The following is a 12,698-nucleotide window of genomic DNA, read 5'->3' as shown; positions in this document are numbered from 1 at the left end:
CTCTTTGCTTTTCACTTTTTTTCTGCTAAACCACCTTCCGCTGGTATAGTTATATGTATAGGAGGAACTACCCGATCCATACGTCGAAGTCAAAGTGTGAATCTTTGTTTATAATGTAAAAAATCTGGTGGGAAAGTGACGAGAAGTTGCAGCTTGCTTGTCTCAAGGAGTCGCCTGACTGTCAATAATTTTTAGTCATTGGGAGATTCATGGTAAAGTTCGAACCCGTCAGACAAATCATAAAGGACCCAATATTCATTATCAGTACATTGAATCATAGGATAAAAAAAGTTTAATTCGCTGGAAGGAAGCCTCTGTCGTCTTCTATCCGTCAACATGTCAAGTTCGAGGTAGTGCTTCTTTTGTTTTTGACGGTAATGGCATGCGTTGCCATCAAATCAATTTAGCATTTGATCAGGAAAATTCCCGGAAAATGTTGGATTATTGGTTTTTAATGACCAAAGTTGAACTTGAAGTCAATGGAACAAAGTATCATCCGAAAAACAATCCTGCTGATACATAAAAGTGTGAACTGAGTCAGCTGGACTCAACTCTCAAGCATTCTGATCAGAAAAGAGCAAGATCATCATATGGGTTATTTCAGATTTAGCTAAATAAAGCTTCCCAATGTTGGAAAACTGTCTCTCCACTGAAACAGACAATTTCATTCTGCTTCAGTATCCCACCATTTCTGGTACGATAGAAAGTATCACAAGCCCTCACAATCAACTCTTAATCCGGCTTGAACTGTACAGTTATTTAGCTAAATTTAGCTTTGTTTTCATCCTTGGTCCATTTGATTTCCTTCCTTTTTAGGTTGGAGGGTGAAGGGGTCTGGTACTGGGAGTAATGGAGGGTTGAGAGAAGGGAGAGAAGGTGAACCATTTCCCACTTTAAGAAAAACATTGCTATTTATGATAATTACTTGCAGCCAGTTATGATAATTCAAAGCACAAGACCGGTTACTATGAAATGTATGTTTTGACAAACAGCTGCCCACACTATCTCAAGGTCGCTCAGGGCATTAGAATTCCAACTCCCAAATTCTATGAATTCTCTTCTTTTTTTCTTTCTTTTCCTTTTCCCCTTTATACACTCCATATGAGGAGATTTTATAGCAGAGTTAACCCCACCCATACTCAATTCAAGACCAAAAATACCTCAACAGCTTTCCAAAATTTGAACTTTCAAATTATTTTTTTTTCCTTTTTGGACTATGTCACAATGTACACTCCAGAATTAGCAGACTGTCCGCCCGTAACAAATTGATGCAATGTAGAGATTTTTGGCCCATTTTTCCTGCAACAATGAACAATCATATGAGATAAAGACTCATTAAAAGAAGAGGTTGAGCATATATAATAAAAGAGAATAGACCAAGCAACACTCAGCACCCACTGGTAATGCTTAAAGAAGCTAATTAGCATTGCCATAGGAGTTGAAAGATGGCAAGGGGCGAAAATAGGGAAATACCCACCTTTACATGGGCGCTAGGAAAGGCAGATGTACGCAGAGTTTCCTGAGTTTCATCCATCATTTTTCGTTTAGGAATGCTCAGTATGAAGGCAGCTTGATCTGCAGTTGCAGCCATAGATGTTATTCTGTAACCGCTCTCCCATCGCCGATGTATTCCTTCGCTTGGATACAAAAAGTCAAGCTCCACAACCTTGATTCAATTAAATAAATATAAAAGGAAGTGTAATCAGCTACTTTGGAAATGGAGGGCAGTGGAAAAACTGAAGATGTGCGTACCCATCAAAAGAAAGGACTACCTGATCAGAAAATCCAGAGTTCCTTGACATTACCACACCCCAGCGACTCCCAGCAGTTGTCATTGATGTTACATGAAAGCCTTCTTTCCACTTCTTATTTATCCACTTGAAGGGAAAAGATTCACTCACTTTGTAGGACTGCTGGGTGTAAGGAGTTCCTACAAAGTCACAGAATTTTGAGAACAGCTTAGCAAATAGGTGATCAACATAATTTGAATGCTACAAATATATAAGAATCTCAGGCATGCTCAAAACAAACTGCTTTAGCCAATCTCCCCTTGGAACTCGCAAGCTTAACATTAAGTATACCATCTTGCTAAAGGTTAATTACAAAAAACAAACCTTAATTCAATTGTCTTTCAACATAAGTTGTGCAACTCAAGGATACAAGGTCTAGGCAGACATGTAAACTTATTTATTCGCCCATGTATATATATATATATAACTCAGAAGCTCTGAATGTACATGACTGTAGCATCATGGCAGCAGCTCCAGGAAGATGCACCCTCAAGGCTAAATTGTAACATATGAATTCAATCATGCATCACTCCACTCTCAGAAAACTCAATGGCACCACTTAAAAATTAATTTTGTCTTAGTTTCATGGTCATCAAAAAGGAAATAAATTTTGCTGGCGATTACCAACCTTTTGACATAACAACCAAGGAACTCGCATTATTTGCTCCAGCTATTGAACTTATATAGTAGTTCTTTTCCCACTGCTCCATAATCCAATCCTGATGAAAATCCAATAGATATTAAGGTAAGGAGTACGTCAAAGAATGCATGATGCCAAGCAGAAAAATGACAGAATTAGTGCTTTAGAATGATAACCTTGTGCAGAAAGACTGTTGACAAATCATAAACCTGGCAAGTGAATCCCGTTCCGGCATCCATGATCAGGGCCCAGAGATTAGCTGCTGAAGCGACACAACTAATAAACAATCCATCTTCATTACCCTTATCTATGTGCTGACGCAACCTCGAATCTGCTACATTGTAGTGATATCTACAAGATTGATAAAAGGTTACAGGTAGGAAGAACACCGTTTGAGAGATACTTCAAGATGAGAATTCTACGCAAAACAAATGTCAAACCTCATGGTTGAATATCTCATATTTATACCCAAAGAAGCATGCACCACAAAACAAACATCAAAGACTGGCAACCTAATTTTAATGGACCACATTTAACTTTGAACAGCCAGCCACATTAACTTTAAAATTTTGCCTGTCACTATACATGTTTCATCATCACATATGAGACATCAATTGTGAAAGTATTCACCAAACATGCTATTTTATTACTGTGATGAGGGAAACAAGCAAAAATGATAAGATTAACTCACTGCCATACCAACTTATAATGAATGTTAATAATTCAGACCACTCAATTAAGCTTACAAACAACCTTCAGGAGTAGAGAGATAACAAAATGTTTGTGCAGTTCATCATACAAGCAGAAGTAGAAATGAATATTATATTTAACAAGAAAATGCAACTTTACCTCTGCTTCATAGGACGGCGTGCATTATAAACAGAAATCCACTGAGTAGCAGGACTACCAAGCCGTATTTTTTTCTTCGGTTGCTCATCTTCTTCCAAATTAATGACTAATCTTCCCCGCTTTTGCCCAACCTATTTATGCAAAAGGAAACAGAAAAAGGTTGTTTAATTGAGCATCCTATCTGATCCAATTTAATTGGAGAGAAACAGCATAACAACCACCTTAAGAGCTCCATCAATTCTTATTGGCCTCAATGGCGTGCATGGTTCAATTAGGCTTTCAAAGAAGGATATGAGCTTGGCATAATTGGGCTCCTCATCAAACTTCATATTTGTAACAGCTTCAAGAAACTGTCTAAATGGGGCAGGACAAAAGCAACACATCAACTCTGGAGAAGTGGCCATCTTTTTCTTGCAAACCAGAAAACTCTTGTTATCCCCCTGTGAAGTTCCAGTCAAAAGCCATATAGTTCAGAGGAGGTAAATCGGATTAGATAAATCTTTAATCAAAACAACAACACAAACCTGATAACCCTGCCACGGTAACCGTCCTTTTAATAGAAATATCAATGTGTATGCCAATGACTCAAGGTCATCCCTACGACTTCCAGTCCGACCTAAATGTGCATGTACACTAGCATACCTAATTGTTCCCCTGCCAGAAGGAATATCCCAAGATATTAACACCAAGCATAAGCATTAACTGGTGACATTTAAAAAATAAAATAAGATAACATAAACAAATCCATGCACCTGAACACGTCAGGCCTCTGATCATAATCAACATGTTGACCAGAGTGTGCATCTTTCCATTTAGAAGCTGATACGAGGACATGGGAAGCAGACAGATATTAATACCAACTTGGGAATAGCATTTATTCAATCTCAGTTAAAGTCATGGCATAAAATGAGAATCTCTTAGAGAAATCTTCCATTGAAGACGAAAAAGAAAACAGTAATTGTTAATCATAATTTGCTCATGCTTGACACTTCAGAAAGAACATACAGTTAACAGAGAAGAGAGGAGAACATACCTAAACCAAGATCAATAAGATATAGCTTCTTCTCATCAGCTGATCCAGGTTGACCTAGTAAAAAATTCTCAGGCTTCACATCTCCATGCACAAACCTTTTTTTTCAAGCAGACAATAAACAATGCCAATCAGTTGTAACTATGCAAAACAGGAGGGTGAATTTAACAAAGTGCAGAAAGATACAAAAGGACCTACCCCTTTAAATGAAGCTTTTCAAGAATTGATATTGCCTCCACTGCAATGCAGGCAGCCATAGTTGGTGACATCCTATCATAGTACAACATGTTAGAAAGCTGAAAGAGTATAGTAGACACATATAGACATACCTGGGTAGGTACAACAGAGAGAGGAGGAAGATTCTATTTCTTACGATTGTCCTAGAGAATTCCAAACATCCCATAGGCTAGGACCAAGCATATCCATTACCTGAAATATTCATTAATGTTGCTTAAGATACATTAAGTAATTTGGGAGACAAGACACTAAGGAGCTCAAAATCAAAACTCACCAGAATGTAGAAGTCTCCCTGGCGACCCTTGTAATGGACCCAAGGAATCCCATAGCATCCGTTTAGGGTACTTTTCATTTCATGAGGAGATTAGAAAGAAAAATGTGAGAAGTTACAAACTGCATTAAAATATGTAGAAACAAAAGCTTGATACACAATTTTATGATTAAAGATGCCATACTTGTACACTTGCCACTCATAAGGCGGACCATAATTGCAGCCTTTACTGTTCCGGTGCTCAAACTTCAAGGCCACCTGTGATGAAAAAGAATCAGCCGTTACATCCCAAGTGGTTTGACCTGGATAACCCCTGAACATGGGCATGAGTTTCTCAGACATACCTCAATTGCATCTGGTCCAGTTCTATCACTACCACCGCTTACCCTTCGGCCAACATAAACTTGGCCAAAACCACCCTTACCCAATTTCCTTTCTATCTTATATACAGGAGAATTACCCACTTGTACCTGCAACAAGTAACATAAAAGTATTCAGTCAAGAGCTTCGTTGAGGTGAAGAACTAAATAATTAGGCACGTTTTAGTTGGTAAGAATCTGAGGATTAAAAGACAAGCGACCAAACATACAATGAAACACCCATGACTTGACATAGTAAAACAATCTTCAGTTTCATGTTAAATCAAAATGCCAATGATTTTCCAAATATTTTCAAACAGATTTTAAATGCTGAAATGAAGAAATTACTCTTTTTGAAATTGTATGACTAATATAGTAGTTAGCTCTTAGCTAAAAAAAGCATACTAGAAGAAATTGAATTCAGCCAGTATTCTTGCCAAAAGCGAAGTGTCCCAGAATAAGCAACTTAATACGGAAGATTTAAGTAACAAATAAATATATTCAACAAAAAAGGAAAGATATAGTAAGCAATATGGAGTTACCCGTTCAGGAACTGGGGTTGTGCTAGCTTCTTCTTCAACCCCCATTATTTTGTCAGCGCTCCCACCCTCCATCGCAATATCTTTATCTGCCACTACCTCTACTCGATTTAAAGCAGGTTCTGCAGCAGCTAAAGGTGCAGCCTCAGGAAGAACCTGACAAGGCTCAGGGTCTAAATCTATCAACCTTATGCCCCGGCCTCTACCAGCAGCTGTTGGCCTTGTAGGTACCGCCGGTGAGGGCCCTTTGGCTACAGCTGCAGCATTACCCCTTCCTCGTCCACCAACTCTCCTCCTGGTTCTGTTTTGAGCAGGCAGTACCCAATTCTCTGCTTGATCAACAGGTTGAGGAGGCTGAAGATCATCAAGGCGTTTTGATCTCCGGGCTCCGCTTCTCAACTCTGGCATCCTCACCCCATGCAATTCACATTCCACTTAATATCCTCACCACCCCCCCAGATCTTCTGTAACCAAAAAAGTAACCAACTTTACCAATATAGAAACCAATAAACACGTGTCATAAGCAGAACACCACGCATTTGGAAAGCTCGTATAATTGATAACTAAATTTTGAACTTCTTTAACAAACCCTTAAGCAAATAACCAAGATTCACATAACCTTTTTCTATCGTGACATTACCAGATATAAAATTATAAACAATAATAACACAATCAGTGAGTAAATTATTAAAATGAGGAAACAAACAATTCTTGCTCTAATCATCCACTAAGTATCTATCTCAAAGAGGATAAACCAAAGAGACTATTTTTAGAAAACATTCTTCAAAAAGAAATCTATTTTTGTCAAGAACCAAGTAGCTATAAAGCAAATGTAGCTAAAAACATACCAAAATCTATGCAAGCTGATTCCATATGTGATCAAAAAATATTCAAACTTCATAGATCATCAGAATCAGTCATCTCAGTCTCGAACAAAATAAACATCAATCATTTACAATAACAAACAACAATATTTAGGTTCATTAAATCAATCAGACAAAATAACAAAGCTCAATCAACAATATTCATATTTCATCACCCCCAAAAATGATTAAAAAATAGAAAAATTTCAAAACTCGACATAAAAACTTTTCATTTTTCAATCAGTTCAAGTCCGATTCTCACTAACCAAACAATCGCCAATCTGATCATCCAACTTTTCATCAAAAACACATAATCAACAGTGAAACTGATCATCAAACAAGCTAAACAAACCATTTTAAAAAGATAAATAACTCACAGATCAATTATCCTCCAAAATCTCGATAGGTCAAGCACAGATCCTTAATGAAATGTTCAAAAAACACATTTTTTGGGCTTAATAGTAGAATCCCAGAAATAAAAATCAAGACTTGGGGAGGAAAGTCTTGTTCTTTGGATTGTTGGGGTATAAAGTGATGATGAAAAGTAGGCCAAAATTTTGGGGTAATAAGAAGAGACAGAAAATAAAAATGAAAGGAAGAAATAAAGAAAAAAAAAATTGAGAGATTGATTGAATTGAAATGCAAGAGAGAGAGACAGAGAGGAAGAAAGTTTATCAGGTTGAGATTTGGGTGAGGGTCTTTTATGTGTCAAACAAAAAGGAAACCAAAAAATAAAATGTGTGTAATTGTAAATGGTGGTGATAGTGGTGTTCTTTGGTGTTGATGATGTTGGTTTATCAATATATATATGTGTCTTAGAAATAACCTAACAAATAAAAATATATATTTTATACTTTCCTTTTAATGAAAAAGAAAATGATTTTTAAATACCAATTATTTAATGTGAATTTTTTATTGATTTCAAATAATATTAAAAGGAAAAAAAATTGTATGGTTTTATGTGAGTAAACATGAGAAATGCAAATGTGGCAATGTGGTAGCCAAAAGGGATTTTTGTATTGTGGACTTACAAAGACCTAGAACTAACTGACTTTATAAATATTAAATATTTTATAATTTTTTTAGTTATATTTGTTTATTTCATTATATATGGAAAATATTTAAATGTGGACCATGGGATTTAGCATGTGGATTTTGGATTGACAAAAATGCCAATGTGGGATGATTCAAATTACATAGACTTCTCCCTTTGTTGTGGGTAGGTTTGGCTACCTTTCAAAATTATTCCTTTTTTTTTTTGGCCTTCTCTGGCTGCCATTGCCCATTTGACAACTATAAATAGTAATAAATTAATGATATCAAAAAAGAATTCTTTTGACAAGAATAAACAAAGGGTTGAACCTTTTAGTAGGAAAGCAACAACCTTTACAAACAAATCTAAATTGTTCTAAATTAAATTAAATTAAAAAATTTGGGTTTAACCCATAGAAGATTAGTCAATAATTTTGGCTTATTCCAATCAAATATAGACATAAATCAAAGTTTATAATATGAACATGAAAATTTAAAAAGTGTTACTAATCCCATTACTGCTTTTATCATGTTTAACATTTTTTTCACAAGTAATAATTGCTCATTAATATTCAATCTCCTACTTCATTTACTTATAACTTTTGCCATGCCCTTTATTTTCAATAGTAAATTAGTTTTTTTCTCATTTTAACATATTTTTAAAATGTTATTCCTTAATTTTTTGTAATTTTTTAGGTAATTTCTTTTTTCTATGTATATTTTTAATAACATTTTTAAAAAAAAATAAAGTACAAGTAGCTTTCATGATGGAAATATAAATGAAACTCTTTAAATCTTTACCTATTTTTGTACTCATTTCAGCACATATTCATATATTTTTTAAAGTTACACAATTTATTGGGTGGAATTTACTACTTTAGCAGTATTAGTACATATGAAAACCTAAAGTACCAATTAGCACTTCATTTGGATTTTAACTTTAAATTTGAAAAAAAAAATCTCATTTTTAGGCAAATAATATTTAGTACTTCAAAAAATTTTCAAGACAAAAGCTAGTAAAGTTATTGAAATTTTTAAATAAAAAAAGGAATTTCTTCTTCTTAATTTGTTATCAAAAATTATCGTATATCTAATTATAATTATAATATAACATTTTTAAAACTTACATTAATTCAAGAAAATTATTATTTTATCATTAAATTAAGATAAAAATACAGAAGATTTATACATATTATTTTATAATTTATTAATGATGTGTTGTATTTTGATTTGTTGAATTATTTTATGGTAAAAGAAAAACACTTAAATGATTTTTAAATGAGCCAAAAGAAACATGGCATAGAGTGATAAAAGTTAAGACCCAACTTTGTTAATAATCTCAAAAATAGCACAAATAAAGAAAGAAAAAAAACAATCATGGCAACTCCAACACCAACTCGGAGCCCCGAACTGCGAAGAGACCCGGTAACGAACAGATGGGTCGTATTCTCCCCGGCCAGAGCTAAACGCCCCTCCGATTTCAAGTCGAAATCCTCAGAAAATCCTAACCATAATTCTTCCTCATGCCCATTCTGCATAGGCAATGAGCACCAGTGTGCACCCGAGATATTTCGGGTCCCGAACGAACCGAATTGGAAACATCGGGTCATCGAGAACTTGTATCCGGCTTTGAGCAGGAATCTCGAGTACCCAATTGGTCAAAATGGCGACTCGAGTATCGATTTGGGCGGGTGGGGTCGGGTTGTACCCGGGTTCGGGCTTCATGATGTGGTGATTGAAACTCCGGTTCACTCGGTTCAGTTGTCGGATTTGAGTCCGAGTGAGCTTGGTGATGTTTTAATTGCTTATAAGAGGAGGATTGAGCAGATTAAAGGATTTGATTCAATCAAATATGTTCAGGTAAGAAAAAAAGAACATTTTTTCTTGTAAAAGAAATGCTTTTTTTTGGATGGTAAATGTTTGAAAGCATTTGTTTGATGCAAAGTTGTATATTTTGAAATGTTTTTATCTGTGAATATGGATTTGTGTGGAAAAAGGACTGTTGGGTTGTTTAAAGATCAGGTGTTGAATTAGTTTTGGATTGAACCATGTCAAGACTATAGTTTTTCTGTTGTTTTGATGATCGAATCTGCTTTTAATTTTATCAAGTTACGGATTGTTCTTTTGTTGGGAAACTTAATTTTTTTGCCCTGAAGCATATGCTTTACATTCTGGTATCTTTTAAACAAAAAACTATTACATAACAAGGAATTCTCCAATACTACTAGTATCAGACTACATTGTGCATTTTTATGATATAGTTATAAAAGCCCTTAATTCTCATTCATTTCATAAGTTTCCAATTTTTGAGAGCCAGTGTTTTCATTTCCTAAGTATGTTTTCTTTCTAATAATAACAAGGCCTAAGATTATATTTTTGATCCAGGGCATCCCATCTCTCCCTTCCCCTTTCTTTCTGTTCTTGTGTTAGTTTGGCATGCTTGCAGGTTGTTGCTGTAACGTCATTTGATTTTGGTTTAATGCTTTTTTTAGGTGTTCAAGAACCATGGAGCTTCAGCTGGGGCTTCGCTGAGTCACTCTCACAGCCAGATACTGTCTCTTCCAGTTGTTCCTCCTAGCGTTTCTGCTCGAATTGGTAGTATGAAGGAGTATTTTAATCAGACAGGGAAATGTAGTCTCTGTGAGGTTCAATCGAAGGACGTTTTGATTAATGAAACCAGCCAATTTATTTCACTTGCTCCATTTGCTGCTTCATTTCCTTTTGAGATATGGATAATTCCTCGGGATCATTCTTCTCATTTTGATGAACTAGACAATGAAAAGGTAACTTCTTATGCATCCTGGTTTTATTCTTATATGGTTTCACCTATGCCTTTCTTAGTGTCACATGAGATCACAAGTTACGCACAGATTGTTTGATTAGAAACTTATGGTGGGTATGACAATGCTAGAAAATTTCTTATATGAACTCTCATTGTCACTCATCCACAAAAGAAATAAATCCACAAGAAAAGACATGAAATGTCAGATGATTGTTGGACACTTTGTGAGTATTTCTATGAGTTATTGACTTATTGTTAGAAGAAGTTCCTTCGGAGCATAATGCAAGTGTTGTTTATCGGTATTTACTGAACCAAAGATGGCCTTTTTAGTGGTTTCATTTGGTCTGTTAGCAATATTAGTTTCATGATGCCAGTTTAGCCTTCAAATCTGCAAAGGACGTGGGAATCTTTAAGGAGACAGACATGTGGGAAATGTAATGACTATATTTTTCCATAGAACTTGTAGTCTTGTGAATACTGTCTAGTATAGGTATAAAACACAAGTGATATGAAATTTGAATGAGGGATAAAGGAATTCGTGTTTTTGGGAAATTCAAATAAAAAGTAGCCATAATGATTTATAGAAAATTGGAATTTCTATTGACTTTTATTATGTCATCTGAGATGCATGTCATATTGTAGAGATAATTTTGAATACAAGAGCAGGGATATTTTGAGTTGTCAGATGGAGTAGTTGAAAGAATTTAAAAAAATGCAGTAATATGTTACACTTGTTTATAACCAAAACAATATACAGATTAGCATTGCATTATAATATTTCACAAATTTCCCTACCTTTCACAGTTGAGGAACTTATACTCCATTTGATTCACGTGTATGCAGGCAGTTGATCTTGGTGGCTTGCTAAAACTCATGCTTAGGAAGATGTCTTTGCAGTTGAATAACCCACCATTCAATTTCATGATTCACACTTCACCACTTCAGCTTACTAACTCAGAGTTACGATACAGTCACTGGTTTTTACAGATAGTACCTCAGTTAACTGGTGTAGGAGGTTTTGAACTTGGATCTGGATGTTACATAAATCCTGTTTTTCCTGAGGATGCTGCTAAACTTTTGAGGGAAGTTAATGTTCCGATAGAGGGATAAAAACTAATTTAACATCATCCTAGTAATGTAAAATCATATTTCAACAATAAAAAATCAACACTTTACATGATGGAATCCATTGTGAATTTTTTTTGGCCAGCAGTATCCTTTTTCTTATTTACTTATTTGTATTCAAGAAAAGGTGGACAACATTCATTATGGTTTGTGTGCAAAGGAGAGGTTGAGAACCGTGACTGAAGATTTTGCACATGGGAAGTTCCCCATGTGTTTCCAGGCTTGTCACTTTTAATTCAGCCTAAATGCAAGGAACTGTTTACTGATGGATTTATGCATAGATCTACCAAAAGTTAAGGAGGTCCATCTGTGTGCTGTCAACAATTTACCATCTTTTACTAATGCTCCATGTTTTCTTCAAAAGAATGAAAACACTGTTTGAAAATAGTAACTTGGGAAATCTGACATCAGTAGCCCAAATGGACACGATGCAGCTCAATCTTTCTGACTTCCGAAGGCTCCTACATGGGGCCTAAATTTGGCAGCGTACTCCTTTCTTAAAAAACCTTGCACGATCCTCTCATTCTTTAAGGGACTGTTGCCACTTTGAGATGATACCGACCCTTGAACAATTGGCCTTAGTAAGGTTACATGGTGTGCAACCAACAATACCAGCATGGGTTAGATAAGGCAAGGCACATGTAGGAAGAGTTCATAAGAGTAACCTGTTGAGGCTAGGGATGGCAAGAGCCCTTCGTCGCTCGGGTTTTACCTGATCGACCCAACAGAGACAGGGTTTTTTGGGTCAGGTAAATAATCGTCTCATCGTGTCGCCATTCCTTACTTATACTATAAAGATTACATATATTATATGACAGTGAAGGTCATGCTAGTACAACTAGAAGTGAAAGCATTGAATTTACTTTAGACTTACCAGTAGCATCCCTAACCAGAGGAGTAGGGGGCTGCCTCACACTAGAAGGGGGTATGCATACAATGCTCATGTTAATTATTCATTCAAGCATATCGCTCTTAATAATGGCATAAAGTATTACATACAAAGCCATTATTTGCACCATGACTGCTCATTAAGGCCTAGGCCTAATCTCAAACCAAACCCATGCAAACGGTGCAGCGTTCATTCATGGAATCCCCAACTCTTTAGCCCAAAAGAACAAAAGCCCAGAACCTAACAAAGGGCATTCCTTCCAAAATACAATAAACAGAAAATGGCTAGAAAA

General features: G+C 35.6%; 2 protein-coding genes across 2 annotated transcripts; one reads left to right on the top strand and one right to left on the bottom strand.

Moving 5' to 3' along the window:
- Positions 939 to 7,360, bottom strand: LOC18600295. Its single transcript, XM_007030656.2, has 17 exons — positions 6,956 to 7,360; positions 5,719 to 6,179; positions 5,162 to 5,287; positions 5,002 to 5,075; positions 4,821 to 4,890; positions 4,683 to 4,738; positions 4,508 to 4,579; positions 4,313 to 4,407; positions 4,032 to 4,098; positions 3,804 to 3,933; positions 3,501 to 3,719; positions 3,280 to 3,410; positions 2,607 to 2,781; positions 2,419 to 2,509; positions 1,773 to 1,930; positions 1,478 to 1,666; positions 939 to 1,299 (listed from the first exon to the last, which is right to left on the bottom strand). Exons 2-17 carry the CDS (start codon positions 6,121 to 6,123, stop codon positions 1,240 to 1,242), a joined length of 2,118 nt encoding a protein of 705 aa, XP_007030718.1. The 5' UTR covers positions 6,124 to 6,179; positions 6,956 to 7,360; the 3' UTR covers positions 939 to 1,239.
- LOC18600294 (ADP-glucose phosphorylase) lies at positions 8,935 to 11,601 on the top strand. The gene is made up of 3 exons (XM_007030655.2): positions 8,935 to 9,470; positions 10,103 to 10,393; positions 11,236 to 11,601. The coding sequence occupies exons 1-3, from the start codon at positions 8,988 to 8,990 to the stop codon at positions 11,500 to 11,502; spliced, it is 1,041 nt and encodes a 346-aa protein (XP_007030717.1). The 5' UTR covers positions 8,935 to 8,987; the 3' UTR covers positions 11,503 to 11,601.

The sequence above is a fragment of the Theobroma cacao genome, chromosome 5 (assembly GCF_000208745.1).
Source record: "Theobroma cacao cultivar B97-61/B2 chromosome 5, Criollo_cocoa_genome_V2, whole genome shotgun sequence".
NCBI lineage: Eukaryota > Viridiplantae > Streptophyta > Magnoliopsida > Malvales > Malvaceae > Theobroma > Theobroma cacao.
Note: the sequence above shows the minus strand (reverse complement) of the source record. Positions and strands in the feature narration are given on the sequence as shown.